This window comes from Onthophagus taurus, chromosome 3, assembly GCF_036711975.1.
Source record: "Onthophagus taurus isolate NC chromosome 3, IU_Otau_3.0, whole genome shotgun sequence".
NCBI lineage: Eukaryota > Metazoa > Arthropoda > Insecta > Coleoptera > Scarabaeidae > Onthophagus > Onthophagus taurus.
In genome coordinates, this window is record NC_091968.1 from 8,057,758 (window position 1) to 8,078,177 (window position 20,420).

At 33.1% G+C, this 20,420-nt stretch overlaps 4 protein-coding genes across 4 annotated transcripts; 3 read left to right on the plus strand and 1 right to left on the minus strand.

Annotated features, from left to right (window-relative positions):
• Window positions 1-333: 333 nt before the first annotated feature.
• LOC111418918 (mediator complex subunit 28) lies at window positions 334-14,222 on the minus strand. The gene is made up of 4 exons (XM_071194799.1): window positions 13,938-14,222; window positions 13,354-13,875; window positions 12,826-12,997; window positions 334-1,226 (listed from the first exon to the last, which is right to left on the minus strand). Exons 1-4 carry the CDS (start codon window positions 14,025-14,027, stop codon window positions 1,204-1,206), a joined length of 807 nt encoding a protein of 268 aa, XP_071050900.1. The 5' UTR covers window positions 14,028-14,222; the 3' UTR covers window positions 334-1,203.
• Window positions 9,374-11,310, plus strand: LOC139429291 (piggyBac transposable element-derived protein 4-like). The gene is made up of 2 exons (XM_071194955.1): window positions 9,374-9,625; window positions 9,734-11,310. Exon 2 carries the CDS (start codon window positions 10,072-10,074, stop codon window positions 11,308-11,310), a length of 1,239 nt encoding a protein of 412 aa, XP_071051056.1. The 5' UTR covers window positions 9,374-9,625; window positions 9,734-10,071.
• Window positions 14,223-14,594: 372 nt separating the features above from the next.
• Window positions 14,595-15,327, plus strand: LOC111418919 (Phosphomevalonate kinase). Its single transcript, XM_023051625.2, has 3 exons — window positions 14,595-14,681; window positions 14,743-14,939; window positions 15,002-15,327. The coding sequence occupies exons 1-3, from the start codon at window positions 14,596-14,598 to the stop codon at window positions 15,286-15,288; spliced, it is 570 nt and encodes a 189-aa protein (XP_022907393.2). The 5' UTR covers window position 14,595; the 3' UTR covers window positions 15,289-15,327.
• A 120-nt stretch (window positions 15,328-15,447) lies between these two features.
• LOC139429249 (ATP synthase membrane subunit K, mitochondrial-like) lies at window positions 15,448-15,849 on the plus strand. Its single transcript, XM_071194800.1, has 2 exons — window positions 15,448-15,635; window positions 15,712-15,849. The coding sequence occupies exons 1-2, from the start codon at window positions 15,543-15,545 to the stop codon at window positions 15,784-15,786; spliced, it is 168 nt and encodes a 55-aa protein (XP_071050901.1). The 5' UTR covers window positions 15,448-15,542; the 3' UTR covers window positions 15,787-15,849.
• The last annotated feature ends 4,571 nt before the right edge of the window (window positions 15,850-20,420 follow it).

Consider the following 20,420-nt stretch of genomic DNA (forward strand, 5'->3'; position numbering starts at 1 on the left):
TATTCATATCGAAAAATAAAAAAACATTAAAATACTGATGGTCGTATTACTCACGCAATATGTAAACAAATACATCTAGAGCACGAAAATATTTGATGTTTTTTATCTAAAAGAGGTCGGGCCTAGTAGAAAATAAACTCCGCCTTCTTGCTTCCGAACGTCCGTCGTCTGAGCCCCTCAGAAACTAACCGACCTAGCAAAGTGGGCTCTTAAGGAGACTTCACCACTTGAAGTAATAGATTATTTCATATCCAACTTCATGAGATGCCTGTATAATGATTGAATAAGATTAAATCATAGGGATAAAGATATCACAAAATAGAAAGACAAAAAAAAGTTGAATATCTTTAATAAAATAATAATAATAATAGAGTATACATAGAGGAAGTAATAAAATTATGCAAAATAAATTTTGCATAGTTTTTAAACTCACCCTCTGCATAGTGTAGGAAATATTTGGTTACGCTAAGATTTTATTTTACTTTTAATCCCTTTTCTGATATCACAATTTTGAAATTCGGTACTGTTCGTTCGATTATAACAATGTAATTAATTAATAATAACGATAATACTGTGTAATCCGAAAAATTACCTTGGTTAAATTCTTCTTTGTTATTTAAACAATCTAAAGAAATGATTATAACCTAAAAAATTTAAATTTAATTATTATTTAACCAAAATTATTTTTACAACACCATAGTTTACTTTATAAAAAAAACTAACCAAAAGAAAATACTACAATAATTAATACTTTGATTAATAAGAATCACATGACAACATTTACATCAGTTTCTTGTTTTCTCTTCTCATTAAATAGAAATAATGGATGTTTTTAAAGCTTTAGTACTGCACCCTTTATTTATTTAATTGTTTTTTATATTAATTCGATAATTCCTTTTATTTACATTTAATCATGTTGTTTATTAAGTTCCAATTATTAAAAATTGATTCATTTTAGCTTTGTAATTGAATCCCAATAAAAGTACTAAAGCCTTAAAATTAGACGTAGAAATATTTTGAAATATGGGTGCTGAGCTGAATGGATTGACCGCGGTATTTTTTTTTTTTTTTGTTGATCCGAGTGTTACCAGTAAATGTTGGGCTGCGGGAGGCGAGCTAAGGGGATACATATTCGGGAAGTGCCCCGCGGCCCCGACCCCTACCTCTACCCCGTCCTCTACCACGCCCCCTCCCGCGTCCTCGTCACCTTCTTCCATCCGTCATACCTAAATTTAATCAATAATTAATATTAATTTATTAATTAATTAATTATATTTAATTAATATTCAAAATTATGATAATTAAACTTCGAGCGGGCGCGCTGTCATAAAATTTATGACAATTTTTGTTTTTATAATGTATGTATCTTCTTATATTATGCATTTGAAAGGATTTAACGCTAAAGTATTTATGTCACCATGTATTTTGAACATGATGAAAAAAAATGTAAATAAAGTATATTCACGTTGTGTTTATGGCAAAAAAGGTATAAAAGACAAAAAATTTACACATTAATTGCTGATTTATAAGGCCGGATTTATACAGGTGACTGGTACATAAACGTGAATATTGAAATACGTTGTTCTAGAGCTCACTTGTAATTGATAAAGCTAAATATGCCTTATAGAAAAGTGAATAATTTAGAAAATATTTCAATTTTTTGCTTTTTGTACAAGTTCAGTACATACTCTTACAAATCTTGAAATTTAGAGAGTAATAATAGTTTCTTTGGCAATGTATCGACTTCTCTGGATAGATTACATCCTAATACACATCTAAAGTCAAAAAATACTGTAAATATTTCGATGGTTTAAAAATACAGGAAGTGAAATATGCGGTTTTTAAGTTAATTTTCAAACAAAGTGTATATTCATGAGCGTCTATTTAAAAAATTTTATGATACATTCAGCATACAAATTATTGTAAAAACTTCTCTGTTTTGTTACCTTTCGAATGAGGTATGAAACATGGCAAAATGTCTTTCCAATTAGCCAATAATAAGATAACAATTGATGCGAGCACAATTTTGACAACCTACCCAATGTGAATAAAATTCAAAATTGATTACACCTGCGTTTGAAATTCAATTCATCAATGGTCAACAACCATCGGTTAAACAATTTTTTTACGTTTTGGCAGTAAGCCATGGAATTTAGACAGTTTTTTCGTTAATATTGTTTATTTTTATTTGAATAAAATTTTGGTTAAAATGTCATCGTTTACAAATGCTGAGTATGCCGACATCCTATTTATTTACGGTTTCTGTGACGGAAACGCATCAGCCGCTCATCGAGAATATCAGCAACACTATCCAAATCGACGAATTCCTCATATTAGTGTATTTGGCGACACTTATCGACGTCTAGCTGAGACTGGCAATTTAAGAAAAGCCGAACGTGTAGGACGTGCTGGACTTAATGTGGAAGAAGACATTTTGGAAACATTCGATGAAGCACCCACATCCAATACAAGAAACGTCGCTGCTAATTTGGGGATATCACAATGGAAAGTCTGGTCAACTCTTCGACAAATGGACAACCATCCTTATCATTACAAACCTGTCCAGGCACTTGAAGACGGCGATCTTGAACGAAGGATTCAATTTTGCCGGTTTCTTTTAAATGCTGACGAATCGAAGTTTAACAGAGAAGGTATAACAAATCTTCATAATTTACATTATTGGACTGACGAAAATCCTCATCTAACGAACGAAACGAGTAGCCAAAGAAAATTTAGTGTGAATGTGTGGATGGGACTCATTGAAAATAATTTGATTGGTCCTCATTTTTTTCCCGATCATTTAAATGGCGCAACGTATGGTGATTTTTTACATAATAATTTAATAGAAATGCTGGACCGTGTACCTTTAGAAAACAGGAATAACATGGTTTTTCAACATGATGGATGCCCTGCGCACTATTCACAAAATATGTGAAATTCATTAAGAAAATAGTATTATTTAATTAAATGATTAAATGAATTATTTCCTAACCGCTGGATTTGGAGAGGAGGTCCAATTCCATGGCTTGCAAGGAGTCCTGATTTGACGCCCCTAGATTTTTATGTGTGGGGCCACATGAAGGAAAGAATGTATGCAACACAAATCAATACTAGGGATGAATTAATAGAGAGAATCTAAAATGAAGCAAATGTTTTAAGAACTACAATTACAAATAAAATAACAAGGTCGGTTATAAGAAAAAGGGCTCGAGCATGTATTAGGAATAGAGGTGCAGTTTTTGAAGCAGACTTGTAATTGGAAGCCCTCTTGTAATAAGGAACCAACTAATAATTTTTACTAATAGGTATGAGTTAAGTATTTATTCAGAATTAAAAAAGGTCGTTTTGCATATTACGAATAAGAAACCAACGGAAAGGTTTTTTTCCAGTTGGTTCCTTATTGCAACAGGGGGGGGGTCCAATTGTGTTTCGCGTTGAGTTTTTTTGAGTTAGAGATAGAAGTTATGTCACATGATTGTGTTAATTTTTTTTTAATGTTAGTTGCTTAATTTTTTATGGTTGTCTAAATTAACGTTATGTTTTAGTTCCAATAAGCAACAATAAATAATAGGTGTAATCGATTTTGACTTTTATTAACTTTGGGTAAGTTGTCAAAATTATATTCGCGCCACTTGTTATCTTATAAGTACGAAGGCTTTCACGGCCGGTGTGAATTAAACTAAGATTAGAACTAAAACTAGAAACGTGTCCCACTTCGAACCAGTTTCTGAAGAAGGTTGCAACATGGCATCCGAAACGTCAAACCTTTTATTAAAAGACGCACGGCAAAACCCGAAAGTTTCTAGTGTTAGTTCTAGTTTTAGTTCTAATCTTAGTTTAACTTGTTATCTTATTATTGGGTAATTAGAAAGACATTTTGCCGTGCTTAATACCTTATTCGAAATGTAAGAAAACAGAGAAGTTTTTACAATAATTGGTACGCTAAATGTATTATCAAAATTTTCAAATAAACGCCCGTAAATGAACACATTATTTAAAAATTAACTTAAAAATCGAATATTTCACATTTTTAAAGCATCGAAATATTTAAAACGTTTTTCAACTTAAAATGTGTATTAGAGTGTAATCTATCCAGAGAAGTCAATACATTGCCAAAGAAACTATTATTACTCTCTAAATTTCAAGATTTGTAAGAGTATGTACTGAACTTGTACAAAAAACAAAAAATTAAAATAACTCCTAAACTATTCAGGTTTGCATAAGGCATATTTGGCTTAATCAGTCCAAATGAGCTCTAGAACAACGTATTTCAATATTCACGTTTATGTACCAGTCACCCTGTATTTTGGGATGTATTTAGGGATGTAAATGTATTATAAATAGGTTTTGAGTCATATATGAAGGTTTCGGCTCGTTTGCACGTTTTTGAAAAATACAGGTCCATAATGACAATTTTCGGTTTTTCGTGAGTTTATGGAAATATTCAATATATTCAAAGGTGCAATATTTTTCGAGCAGATGTTCGAACCTAAAACCTTTTCTAGATTCAACTTAGAAATTTATTTCGATAAGCAATCAGTTGGTCCATATGTAGTATCCGTTGCTCTAGCTTACTCTAACAGATTATCTACTACAAAAGAAAATAATACTGCCTGGAACAATAAAAAAGAACAAGCTAGAAATCTCATCAGAATTCTTATCAAATAAAAGTCGAGTCGTTCAATCGACCTTATTTGGATTTCCAACAAACAAAATGTTGATTTCTTATGCACTACATAAAAGTAGAGCCGTTCTTCTCCTCTTCACGATGCATAATGACGAAAAAATTAATGTAGCTACAAATAAACCAGTAATAATAATAGATTATAATTCGAAAAAAGATGGAGTTGACACTGCGGATAAATTGTGTGCCACTTAGCAACTCTCATTATGGTTTATGGACATGAGTGATCTACTACTATATTTTATATTCGTTTTCACAAACAAATGTAGCATGGAACTTGTCGTTTATGTTATTATTAGAAGAAATACGTACAACAGGTATAAAACAGTAATAAAAACAAATCTTAAAAAGAAGTCAAACTAAAATAAATAAAAAAAATGTGTACAAGTTTTAAAATTTATACTCTTAAAAAGAATAATTGAGAATCATTGAAGTTACAAATGGAAGCAATATTAATTAAAAATGACGCATGGGAGTATGTAAATGGACCATTAAAAAAACAACTTTAATACCAGAAAATGATGAATCAATAAAAAAAATAAGGGAATGGGAAATAAAGTATAGTACGGCACGATCAGACTTAATACTGTCTATGAACCCGACAGACTTAAAACAAATAAAACATTATTTAACATCATATGAAGTATGGAAGAAACAATACATCAATCAAACGGACCTGCTAAAAAGGCATTTCTATTAAAAAAATTGATGTTGTCGAAAATGAAGGATGGAGAAAATATAAATGATTATTTAAATAATTTCTTTGATAGTGTAGACAAACTAAAAGAAATGAATTTAGAAATTAACGAAGACGTAATTACAATAATCATGTTACATAGTCTGCTAAAAAAATTCAAAAATTTACGTATTGAAACCAGAGACGATCTATCAAAACCTGAGGTACTGCGAATTAAGATACTGGAAGAATATGAAGAAAGAGAAAATAAACGAAACGAAGGAAATGTATTATATATTTACAATTGCTAAATATACCATCAGCAATTGTCGTTATTGCGAACCAAAATTATGCCACAAATGTCTTCAACGCATTTTATATGGCACTTTTTTCATTATAATGAACTACGAACAATTATTTCATCCGTAGAATATAATTTCAATGCAAACTAAGTATTACCGTAATTGCGAACACGAAAATTTTCCATGTCTACTCAGTCTAAACCATACTCCATCTCTAGCGTCTAAAGGGACTAACTTATCACGTTTTTCATCGAACAGTAATGCAGTTATCGATCTTCAGTGCGGAGGTATTCCCCGAAGATGTAACGGTTGGAACTCGGCGAATAACTTGTCTCTATACATATATCGACTGTATATTGACTCGAACTGTAGTTTATATTGTTTAGCTTTGGAAGTGGACGAGTTACGACTTACTTGCTTCGCGAACGATTCGGGTTGCCGAATAAATTATTGCTACCCTAAAAAATGAATTCGAAAAGGACATCAATTCGTTTAAAACGAAAATTAGAAATTTTGGAAGAAATAGAAAAGAATGCTATGACAAAAACTAAAATTGCGGAAAAATTTATTATATCAAAGTTAACGCTATCAACAATCATAAAAATAAAAACTGTATCGATAATGCCGTTGCGTCTGGTAAACATACGTCACATAAAAAGTTGAGAGGACCTGCATTTCCAGAACGGATAAGAAAATTGATTGAATGGTTTACCGAAATGTAAGCGAAAAACGTTTCCTTGACGGGACTATTCACACAAGATAAGGCAAAATCAATGGCTGCTGAATTGAACTTAATAGTGCGCACACGAAGCTCGTGGGCGTTGGGCTCAGCCCGTTTAACCAGCAGCATGTCGGATCTCACAACAGCGCGTGACCTTGAGTGTGCATCTCCCTTGAACATGACTGTACATGAATGCGTCCGACGGTCGTTGGAACGTATGATAACCTGTCACGGATCAGTCCGCAACACGTCCATAGTTCGGATAGAACGGCACTTTTCAATTCCTCAGAAAACCGCTACGTCAGATTCTTGGAATCTATAACACCCGACACCCCGAAAGTCATTGGCGGCATAGCAAGCGGGTGTTTCCACTTGAAATGAGCGTTTATTTATCGTGAATTGCAATTGATTTATGTAACATAAGTTGCTTTATGCAATTGCAGTGTAATTTCTAAACAGAGTTAAAAAACGGTGTTGTAAGTGCTACAGGAGTGTCTCTGGCAACTATAAAGAGAATCTTACATGAAGATTGCGATTTACAAACTTCAAACAATGGTGATGATAATATAACAATCAGTTCTCCTAAAAAACGTAAGAGAATATGCACGAAAACCAACATACCGGAATGGGAACAAATGGATATTAGAAACATAATTTATAACTTCCACAAAACATTACTCTGACACAATTACAATAAAAATTAAGTGCGGAATATGATTTTTCGGGAAAACGTACTTCCCTGCAGACAATGATTAAAAACCTTGGATTTAAGTGGAGGAAAACCAAGGACAATCGGCGGTTGCTAATAGAGAAGAATGATATTTCTTTCGCGCTTTAAGGTTGAATTGTTTGGATAAAATTAAATATTATAGGAGCCAGGGTAGACCTATTGTCTTTTTAGATGAAACTTATATTCACGTAGGTCATACTAGTTCCAATAGTTGGACATTAGAAAGGCGGAGACTATCATAGCGACATGAACTCGCAAAATTGTGGCTTACAGAGAAGCTAATTCCAAATCTTCCACCAAAATGTGTGGTCGTATAGTTTCCGATATTTCTGGTGGTTTTTATGACTTAATTGCAGTCATATAACGAACAAAGATGGGGTTGTATACAGGTAGTTTACGAACCCCAAACTCTGGCGTGAGTTGTTCAGGTCCACATTAACGAAAATTTCAATAATATAATATTTAAAAACTTAAATATCATTACTTCGTGTGAAAATACAACAATTTATTTAAATCTATCTAAAAAGTACATTTGTTTAAATAATTTATGATTATTATTATAAAATTTATTATCTTTTCACACTAATTCTAAGATAATTATAAAAAATATGTTTTAATTTTTATATTATAAATTAATAATTGCTTTTTTTTTTGTAAAATCATTTAAGTATAAGTAAATTTATATTCTTTACTACATTTCTGTTTTATTTTGTTGAATTTAAAATAAAATAAAAAAGAAGTGCGTCCCTAGGAAGACCTATCATAAATCATGTCCAGGTACTTTTTCCGGGTGATAATTACTGCCACTACTGTTTCTGAGGGTCATAAAAACCACCAGAAATATCGGAGACTATAAGTGACAATGCACCCTATCATAATGTACAAGTACATAAAGCACCTACTTGTAATTCAAAAAAAGCAGACTGGTTGCTAAGTAAAAATATACCTTTTTCGCCGAATTTGCGTAAGCCAACGCGTAAACAACACATTGTTTACAAATTCACTAGGCTGCTAGAAGAAAACGGACATGTGGCTTTAAAGCTCCCACCCTTCCATCCCGATTTAAATCTGATTGAAATGATATGGGCTCAAGTTAAAAACAAAGTAGCGAAGAGAAATGTATTATTTAAATTAAACGTTGTGAAAACTCTGACAGAAGAAAATTTTCGTTGGTTACTGTTAAAGACTGGTTGAAGTGTTGTCAAAATGTTGTTAGTTGAAAATAATTATTTAGAAAACGAGGTTCGAATTGATGTGGCAACAGAAAGTTTAATTATTACAGCTTCTAATAGTAAAACGTCTATTGAGGACGCCTTTCAAAATTTATCGGATTAGGAGCTGTAGGTCGGTTAATCCACTAAAACTTTTTTTGTATGGTTTATTTAAAAAAAAAATTGACGTTTTTTTATAACTTAATTTTTCACAATAAAAGCTTACTGCAAATCTGTTAATTAGTTTCTGAGATATTCACCAAAAGTGCAAAAAATATTCGAGAAATAACGTGGAAAATTTAAAGATACGCCACTGCTTACAAATATCAAGCCGTGAATAACTGTTGCTTTCCGAGAATAGAACGTCATTGATTTTTACCTTTCTGGGAATTACCGACGATTATTCGTACCGACTGTACTTATTATATTAAACTTATTTCACAGTCGATGCTAACATATTTACGTAAACTTACCACTAGAGCCTACCCATTATCATTCATTATAACGAATTAGTTTGTTATATCAAAAATACGAACACCTCATTCGCCGTGACAACGCGTCGCTCAAATATAAAAACCTGCATATAAAATAATGACAACATTATCTTTGCTTTGCTAGTATCGTCGCTATTATCATTTATCGCAGCTCCAACGTAAACGTACCCTAACAAAATACGAAATGCCCATTATTATCAAAAATGCTTTTACTACAGCTTTCACCCCAAACAACATTATAAAATAATTAAAAGGCAGGGTGGTTATGATGAAGAATATAATATTCTAATATTCTTCATCATAACCACCCTGCCTATTAATTATTCAATTTTCTATGATGAATCTGGAGAAATCAAATCAATAGCAACATTATAAAAGGTTTTGAAAAGACAGGTATTTTCCCGTATAACGCGACGTATTTCAAGAAAACGATTTTGAAGCTGCTGAGGTTCTTCGTGTCACAATACCTTCTCCTATAACATCAGAAATTCGTCAAGATGGATGTAGCACTAGACCTGATGATAATTCAGATAATATATCAACCTTAGGTCTCTTAACCTTCCGGCGGGCGCGCTTGTGTACAAAGTACACACAATTGTGTTTAAGGGGTAGAATGTCGTAATTTCCGGAGAAATAAACCTTTCTTTAGCAGGTATTCCTTTAGAGTTAATTTGTCTTTTGAAGGCTACGGTTGAAAATTTTTTGAGAGGCTTAGAAATTACAAAAAAAAATAAATTAGTGAGATTAAGTGAGTTTGTGTACAAAATACACGTACGCGCCTGTTCGTGTTATTGTTAATTAATTAAGGTAGGTTAATATTTTGAAATCTTTATTTTTAAAACACGAAATTAACGCTGAAAACTTAGGATTTCTTTAGTTAACTTTTACCTGAATGATCTCTTTATTTTTATTCAGAATGTCAGGAAATGATAATTTGAGAGATGGCTTGTTAGATTTTTTGGAAGAGGAACCTAAGGAAAGTATCGACGATAGCGATATATCCGATGAAGAAGAAGAAATTGTGCAAAGTGAACATGATAGTGACTCAGAGCAGAGCGCCAATGAAACAGAGGAAACACACACAAGTAGTGGTGACTTTTTTCTAGGAAGAGGAAAACCGAAAGTAATAAAAAAGACAAGTTCGGCGAGCAAGTCTGAGGTAAACCAACAAGATGACGAATCATTGAAATGGTATAAAAATCCTAATAAGCGACCTTCGAAAATTAGGGGTAAAAATATCGTAAAAGTTCTACATGGGTTGCGTTCACAACGCTTACTCGATTCACCCAGGTTTAACCCTAGTCGTTCATAATGACATCCATTATTATATATGTTGTCCACATGGATGTCATTATGAACGACTAGGGTTAAACCTGGGTGAATCGAGTAAGCGTTGTGAACGCAACCCTGGACTTACAACAAAAACACGGAACATTACCGACGAAATAAGTGCATTTCAAGCAATTAATACTCCAAACATAATCAACGATATTGTCCGATATACAAATAAATACATCGAATCCAAACGTAATACGATTTCATATTCGAGGGAACGAGACTGCCAAAATACAACAATTTGCGAAATATTAGCTTTATTTGGAACTCTTTTCTTGATTGGTACGAAGAAAGGATCTCATGTAAACGTGATGGATCTGTGGAATAGTGATGGCACCGGCATTCAAATTCTCCGAGCAATAATGGGTTCCAAACGATTTTTATTTCTGTTGAGAAGTCTTCGTTTTGATGATAAATCAACAAGGAATGAAAGGAAGAAAACGGATAAGTTGGCTCCAATCAGATCAATCCTTGATTCCTTTGTCAATAATTGTAAAAACAGTTATAACCTTAGCGAATATGTAACCATTGACGAAATGTTGCACTCGTTTAGAGGTAGATGTAGTTTTGTGCAATATATACCAAGCAAACCTGCTAAATACGGTATAAAAATGTTTGCCATGTGCGATGCCAAATCTTTTTATACCAGCAACTTTGAAGTTTATTGTGGGCAACAACCAAATGGAATTTATAAAGTTTCCAATTCACCCATCGACATTGTGAAATGGTTAATAACACCAATTGAAAATTCTGATAGAAATCTAACGACGGACAATTGGTATAGTAGCTTAACCTTAGCTAAATATCTTCTAGAAAAAAAAATTACATTCATCGGAACATTACGTAAAAACAAACGTGAAATTCCTCCGGAGTTTTTGCCAAATAAAAATCGTCAACCTCAATCATCTTTATTTGGCTTTCAACAAGATACTGCATTAGTCTCTTATGTCCCAAGAAAAAACAAAGCCGTTATATTATTATCAACGATGCACGACTTACCGGAAGTTGACGAAGAATCTCATAAACCCGAAATAATTTTAAGTTATAATCAAACAAAAGGAGCAGTAGATACGGTTGATAAGATGTGCGCTGCATACTCTATTTCGAGGGTCACTAGACGATGGCCATTAGCCCTGTTTTTTACGCTGCTGGAATAAAAAGCGGGAATAAACTCGCAAATATTGTATTTTACAAAACATTCTACGGGAAATCAGTGTCGTCGAAGAATTTTCTTAAGTAATTTAGCAATTGCTTTAATGAAAGAGCAACTAATTATGAGAGCTCAAATAATTTCGCTGCCAAAGGATATTCGAGCGTTTTTGCAAATATCCTACATGGGCGCTGAGTGCGGGTCGTCGGAAATACAACCAACTCAATCTAAAAAACGAGGGAGGTGTAAATTGTGTACAAATACAAATACTACACAAAAATGTTCTAAATGTAAGCAATTCATATGTAAAAAACACTCAAAAACTATGATAACTTGCTCGACTTGTGAAATGCATTCAGACTCTGACTCATAATTGATTTATTAGTTGTTCATTATGTTATTATGTTATTGTAAACACATAAAATATAACAATAAAGTGTCGTGTATTCTCTGTATTGTTTTTTTTTTGTGAATTAACATGTAAATTTCCCCCAAAAGAAGAAATTTTCCTATGTGTACATTGTACACTACGCGCCTGCTCGTGTAATAAAAATAGGCGTGCCTGCCGAAAGGTTAAAGAAACAAAATTTAAACCCTCTTCCAACACCAGACATACAACATTCTACAACTTCTGGTGATCCAGATCCTAAAATATTACAGAAAGTCGAATCTCCAATACATGAATGAAACCATTGTGTAGTTATGTACCAGTTTCATATGTTTCACCTATTCCTCAAGCAATTTCAAAAGACAAAAATATGCAAAGGAAGAAACGACGGCGACGTGTAGAAGGATCCAAACTAGTTCGCCCTACAAAAATCAAATTGAAGAAAAAAATACAATTCTCAAAGCAAAATCAGTAAAGAAAACTGAGTAAGAATAATAAAATTGAAGAAAAATCTGAAAAGTGCAAAAAAGCAATTAAAAAAAAAAGTGCATCCAGTACATCACACAAAACGATTAAGGAGTTGGTAAACATTTGCGGATCACCAAAAGATGACAAAAATGTTTGTTGCATATTTTGCAATGAAACTTATGGTGACACTTATGACAAAGATTGGATAAAGTGAGTATGATATGTAATTTCTGGGTCCATGAAAACTGAAGCGATTTAAATCCTTTATAATAATGTCTCACTTGTCTCTTATTGGGGGGAAACTGAGTTTTTTGATAAATGTTTTCTAATTTAATATTTTGTTATAAAAAAATGCCTGTTTTATTTCTTTTTTTGTGTAGATACGTTCGTTAATAATTAAATTTATACTTGTTGTTGTATAATTTTGTTTTATGATTAAAACCTTACAAATTGTGGCGTGTATATACCTTAACATGACTCACTTGCCCCACTCTCTCCTATATTAAATATTTTTACTCTAGCAAAATGTTTGTTTTATTAAAAATAACGTAATACTCATTAATATAAACCTGTTGTCATAAAATTTATGACACGCGCCCGCTCGAGAGTTAAAGCAGAATATAAGAATAACATAAACTATTAAAAAATAAAAAAAATCATTTATACCTATGTTGCTTGTAGTTTTTTCAAGATAGGCAAGCGGTCCTTGAAGGACAGCTCCTGGTCCTTGTTGAGCAAACGGACCTCTAGGCCCACCCAAGCCTTGCTGTTGCATGAATAACGCCTGTTGAGGTGAAACCATCCCTGGACCAACAGCGCCACCCATACCAGGGGGCACCTACAACAATAAAAAAAGAAAAAAAAACTACTAATAAAAAAAGAAATTTAAAGAAAATAAATAAAAACACCCTTTAATTTGTACTTGAAACATTTTTTTATTTGAAAACGCTCTTAACACGTCCCAAATACAAAAATTTTTAAATTCAAACTTGTTAATAATCCTTCTTTTTTCTCTAACGTTTCCTACAAGGCACAATTGAGCAAATAATTACTACTAAATCATTTAAAATAATAATAACCCTGAGAAAAAATAAAAAACGTAAATAAAAACGTTTTTTAAAATAACTTAAAAATAATAACAGAATAAAAGTTCCCCAAAAAATATAATAAATTCGTGTTTCATCGCCGATCTACCTGCATCTGTTGAAATTGTTGCATCTGCTGTTGTTGTTGTTGCATTTGTTGTAATTGCTGTTGTTGTTGGAGCTGCTGTTGTTGCTGTTGAAGTTGTTGTTGCATCAAATTTTGCATCCCAGCCATCGAATTAGGCGTTTGATTTCCAGGAATGTTTGGAATCGGGGATGGTGGAACAGAACCTCCGTTGTTAACTAAACCGGGTGTTGAAGATCCTTGAGCAGGACTTTTTGAAAAGCTTTGCAAATCAGCCAATAAATTCTGCCAAATAGCGATTTTTTCATAATGCCGTTTAAGAAATTCTTCTTTTCTCGCCAATTCTAACCTCAATTCGCTCACATCTTCTTTTACAATCATCTCTGGCTTTAGAACGGATAAAAGAAAACGTTTTTGTAAGAAAAACGCTTCCATTTGTCGTGCTAAATCGATGAATCTATGCGTGGTTTGCTCAACTTCAACCCGAATCTCCTCCTTATCCGTACTTTGAACGGCTTCTTCTTTCGTCAGGACATTTAAGCAATGCTAAATAATTAAAACAAAAAATTATTTTTATTAAACAAGAGTATTTTTAAAGATGTACTTACTTGAAAGGCTTCTTCAAATTCATCTACAAGATTTCCACTGCTGTTGGTCGGTGTTGCCATTGCTGATACGGGTGGTGACGCTTCTTTCATTGAAACTGCTTGATAACATTTGTCGTTATCGCTGTTTCGTAATCTCGCCTATCGAGTGAAAATCAACAGGAACGCGGTCCTTTATAAAGATTTGTGGGGCGTAAAAACGACAAAAATGTTATCGGAGACGGAAAATGACGCTTCTTCTGCCACAAGAAACGTCAATATGGCGGATTGTAGGAGTACCAACTTTAGTCTACGAAAAAAATAAGAATTAGGAATTAATTAATTAATTATTAAATGTATATATAAATAAACATAATAATCGATTTTTTTAATAAACTACATTAAATTAAATGGTTATAATTAAAAATTTAAACTGTGAAAAAAACGAGACTGACAAAAAAGAAATTGATGTTTTGTGTTACCAACCTTAGATTATAGAAATATGTATATTGTTGAAAAAAACTTTAGGATAACTTTGAAAATATAAATGTTTAAATAAAATCACCAAAATAAAAAAGGAAATTTAGTGAACATTTCCTTAACATCTTGTATACAGTATTCATTTTTAACCTTTGCTTTTCATTAACATAACAAAAGTCTAAAAGTGGGTCTCTAAAACGTTATGGAAAACTTTCCAAAGTTAATTTTATTATTTAGTGGAAAAAGAAAATCAGGAAAAGACTTTATAACCGATAAACTAAAAGATATGTAAGTTAAATCACCAATAAAACAATAATACTAAAGATTAAAACAAAACTTAAAATAATAGATTAGGTGATCAATGTGAAATATTAAAAATATCAGCACCGATTAAAGAATACTTTGCAAAATCCCTTAATTTAGACTTAAATCTATTAATGTCTGAAAAACCCAATAAAGAAGAGGTTAGATTAGAAATGATTAAATGGAGTGAGATGAAAAGATCGGAAAATCCTGGTTGTTTTTGTGAAATAACTTGTAATAAGGGTAACTATTTTAAAATAGAATTAATCAATAACAATTTATTGTTTTAACTTTTCTTTTTAAAGCAAAACCTGTAGAAATTTGGATTGTAAGTGATATTCGAAGAAAAACAGATATTTCTTGGTTCTACGATACATACCAAAACAAAGTAAAAACTATACGAATATCCACAGATTTAGATATTAGAGAAAAACGAGGATTTCAATTTGAAAAAGGAATTGATGATGCAGAATCTGAATGTGATTTAGATCAATATAAAAATTGGGATCTCGATGTTACCAATAATGATTCAATTACTTGTGAGAAATCTATAAAAGAAATTTTAGAATTAATTAACATTAATATTTTATAATTAATTTAATATTTAAATAAAATTGGTTATGGAAATATTTTTTGACATTTGACATACACACTAGTTACATAACCCCAAAAAGTTGATAACCAACCTACTTTTTATATATCCATCCTCGTCTTACACACACACTTTAATGCACTTTGAAGTTAGTCTAGTATTAATCGATTTAATTTTAGTTCACTTCGAGATCTGACTCGAATTGAAGCAAAATTTTATTTTTTCGTGAAAAAACTTTGCAATTTTATTAAAATATGGCTGGGGGAAGTGCGGATGCCGCCGAAGAAGCGAAATTGAAAGGGATGGGCAAGATTTTTAACTCTGTAACCAACAAAGGAAGGGCTAATGTAAGAATCGAACTTTAACCTCAAAAAAAAATTCTTTTTTTGATATTTTTCGTGTTGATTAAACCGATTATTTTAGGTTGCGATGGCTACTTATGGTAGTGTTGGTCTTTTAATAGCTTATTTTATGTTGAAACCGAAGAAAGCTAAGTGATTATCTTAAAATTATGTAATTAAAAAAAAAATGTAGTGTAATAAAATATTGTAAGAAATTTGGTATTTGTAGTTTTAATTTTATACACACTTTATACCGTTGGGGTATAAATAGCAAATAGGAGATTAAAAGGTTAATTTAGGAAAAATTATTTTACCATAACCTAAAAGTTCATCTGACTTTCTCTTAGTGCCATCTATAGTGTGAAATGGAATCTATTTTAAATAAAATGTTAAAATTATTAATATTAATAATTACGATTTAGCATAATAAACATTTTTCTCCAACATCTTTTTAATTATAAAGTAATTATCTTATCATTAAACATTATAGCTTAACACTTAAATTCAATAAATTAATAATTCAAAATTGTTGAACATTGACGGGAATATCTCCATGTCTCTGTGAATTGTCGGTTATTTCCCGTGCGGCTACCCTTACCAAGTCCCTTATCTACAACGCAAGTTCAAAGCTGGGGTTGTCATGAATAATATCTCTGATCACCATGGTCAATTTGTCTCTGCTGCAGTATCACCTCCAATTGGAATTGAGTACAGTTCTGGGATGTGCAGGAGGGTTACCGTTGAGGGGAATTTGAGATTTTTTGAATCCTTTCAAATTTTTCAATCGTTATGGGACTGCTAATCTTAAGGAAATGAGGGATACAGCAAGATCGGCGTATCGTGACGGCATCGCTGAGGCTAAACGGAAGGCCGCTGTCTGATACTTTAACGCGTTGAGCAACAAATCGCGGGCCTCTTGGACTCTGATTAATGGGTGAAGCGTCAGTGTGGACAAGCAGAATATTGCGGATATGGATCCCGATAATCTAAACAGCTTTTTTGTAAATGTCGCTAATAACAATGTTGCTAAACTCGGCCCGTCTATTGGATCCCCCTTACATCTGTGTCGTAGTAACTTTGACAATGTTCCTGTTTTCTCTTTTGTTGAGGTATCAGAGAGTGAAGTTAGAAGTGTTCTACAGTGTTTAAAGACGAACGGGAATAGAGACATATATAGTGCTTCAACCGGGACTATAAAATGTAACATTAGTCTCATGGTTGCGCCCCTTACCATAATGGTTAACACCATGATGCGATCACATACTTTCCCGGATCAATTAAAGATAGCCTCCATTGTGCCTATTTTTAGCATGGATAGTGACCAAAATATTTGAGCGCGTAATCTACAAACAAATAATGGCACACGTGGAATTGTACGATGTGCTTTTCGAGAATCAGTTCGGCTTTCGACCTGGTAGGAGCACCGGGGATGCGATTGTTAATTTTGTGAATGTCTGTCACAGTACGTACGAAGATCAGGACTACTGTGCTGCTCTATTTCTTGATTTGTCTCGTGCTTTTGATAGTGTGTCGCACCGTATTCTTCTCGTACCTGTCCGATAGGTTTCAAGTGGTTAAATGTGGAGACAAAGTATCCGGAAAACTTCCAATCTCGAGGGGTGTACCCCGGGGATCTATTTTGGGGACCCTTCTGTTCCTCCTTTACTTTAATGATTTTCCTGGTTACCTGGGAGAGGGTGTAAAGTGTTTGTTGTACGCTGATGATGCCACATTGCTTGTCTCCGGGTTAAACTACGAGAAGGTAATGTCTTCCTCAAACAAACTGTTGACTGCTATGAACGACTGTTGTGTGGCTAATGAACTTTTCACCCTTAAACGGGACTGTGTAGGTGATTTTCCCCCTGCTAGATTGTTGGGCATAACGGTGAGCTCCAGAGATCTGAAATTTGATGTGCATGTGGATGAAATTGGTAAAAAGATCTCAAGAAACATTTTTCTACTACGTAGACTGGCGAGCTCGGTATCTGTCGAGGTGGCCAAAACTGCCTATTATGCGTTGATACACTCGATGATTGACTATGGTATTATTGCCTGGGGTGGGAGTCCAGCAAGTAATTATGTGTTTGGTTTACAACGCAGAGCTGTGAGAGTGTTGGCTAAACTTAGCTATAGGAAAGATTGTCGCCTCGCCTTTGAATCCTTGAATATTCTAACGCTTCCATCATTGTTTATTCTGAAATATTTGCTGTATATTCATAGTAATGATGAACAGTATAAGACGCACGCCGACGTGCACAGTTACTTTACCAGAAACCGTACGAAAATCTGCGTAGATTTTTGTCGGTTGAGTAGAACGCAGAAAGGTCATTTGTATACTGGTTAGATTTTGTATAATAAGTTACCGCAATCTATACAACACAAGCAATTTAAAACTGGTATAAAGAATTTCCTGAGGCCGGGTGCGTTCCACTCACTCGAGGAGTTTTTAAGGAGTGATATTGTCATTGTATGAATGTATTTTTATTGTATTTTCTCGTCGACTTATGCGTTTGTTTTTTATTTTGTTGTATATTCTGTTTAAAATGACGTGTGTAAGTCTTTAGCATAGAGCACTAATAAAGTTATTATTATTATTATATTATTACCTAACCTATGGCACCCTGAAGAACGGAAACAAGAAGTTTACGGCGTAGAAGTTAGAAAAATTGTCATAAAATTACATAAGGAGGATCGTTCTATATGTACGTCAAAAAAGCTAAAATCCTTGTCAAAAGTACATCTACTATTCAGTACATAATTAAAAAGTTTGTAGATACTGGAAATATTGAAATGCACCACGTACGGGCTGTCCAAAGTTGCTAATTCCCCGAGATAAACGAAGCATTAGATAAGAAGTTAGCGTAAATCCTTGGACAAGCGCCCCAAAGATAGCAGCAAATCTTCAAAATGAAGTTAATAAAACTAAGTGCAGAAACTGTGACAGGAGTTTTGCGATCTGCCGGCTATAACGGGCGAGAATCGCGAAAGAAACCCTACATTAACGACGCGAATAAAGAAACATATTGAATTTGCAAAAAAGTACAAAGAAAAGGATGTGGGTATTTGGAAAAGGGTGATGTTTACAATCGAGTCAAAATACAACATTTTTGGATGTGATGGTAAAATTTGGAGATCAGCTGGTACAGTGCTAGATTTAAAAAATCTTCTACCAACAGTTAAGCATAATGGATCTGTTATGGCGTCACCACCTTCCCAGCCGTCACAAAATACAAGAGCTCAAAAACACAAAAAGAAGTAATGGCTAAGCACATTATATCTTTCAGGAGCGTGGCTAACTACCTTTAAATAGTTTTCTTCTCTTATATTAAGTACATTCGTACAAGTTTAGTTTAAGCATTTTACTTTTCTATGTTTTTCTTAAGAATAAAATTTTAACTCTTTTTAGTCCATTACTTGAATTTATACAGGGTGTATCTGAATGACTGCAACAAACTTCAAGGGTGATTTTTTAGTGAATTTTAAGGGTACTTTGATATATGAACCATGGGCAACTTCGGCTCCCCTACGGAGCTACGCCCCTCCAAAAATGGCGAAAAATTTTGGTTTAAGTTCTTTTTCTCAAAAACCATAAACGCTAGGAAAATGAAATTTGAGGAATATGTTTAACTCATAATAGGGCACGTTTTACCCTGTTTGTACTTTCAACCTACCCTTCTAAACTACTAAACGTAACCACCCCCGTTCAATTTATGCCTAAATTTTTTTTATGAAAATGATAAATACATTGGAAAAATTTCTATGGTTTTTGAAAAAAAAAAAATTAAACCAAAATTTTCCGCTATTTTTGGAGGGGTGTAGCTCCTTAGGGGAACCGAAGTCAACCATGGTTCATATATCAAAGTACTCTTAAAATTCACTAAAGAATCACCCCTTGAAGTTTGTTGCAGTCATTCAGATACACCTATATATACTTTAATTATTTTTTTTTTTTTTTTCTTGTTACATGAGCGGAACTTTAAGGTTTGACGATTTGAGTGGGATCGTGATCGAGAATGGATACGATTTATTTGAAATAAGCGAAACATGACTTTCGGAACATATTCCGAATTAGTGATGAAAAAAAGTAACTATTCGTTATACTCTTCCACATCCAGATCGGTTTTTATGACAGTCATAAATAAAAACCGGGGTGATTTTTGCCCGCTCGAGTACCTTAAAAGACTTATGACAGTCATATAAGGACAGGGTAGAACTTAAATTTTTTTAAACTAAAATTTAGTAAAAAACCAAAGTTTAGTTATAACAACTAAAATTTAATTATAAAAACTAGTATAAAAGTCTTAGAAAAAAATATTACTTTTAGGAATGTCTAAATAAAAGAATAACGAAATTTTAAAGAATCTAATTATTCTCCGCCCTCTTTTGTTAGTAGACAATGCATGCCTCCTCAAAACATTTCTTAGAAAAAATATGTACTTAACATTAGAAACACAACAAATAAGAGAATAATGAGTATTTTATGACCCTATTATTTTTCTACAATTAGCCAGTAAAGTGTGGTCCTTAATGCCGCCCTGAGTGAGGAATCCCAGCATTTTACAATGGGGAACTATCTGTTACAACCCCGTCTTTGTTAGCTTTACAACTACAGTAGGAAAGTGACAGAGTCATAAAAACCGATCGCCGTGTGGAAGACTATACACGAGTACTCGTTACTCCGCGAGATCCGAAGTAACTGTTACCGTATCACATCGGGACCAGTTACTTCGGATCTAAAAGTTACTTTTACAAACAGCCCTTCTGAAATGGGCATCTTACCATCACTTATCA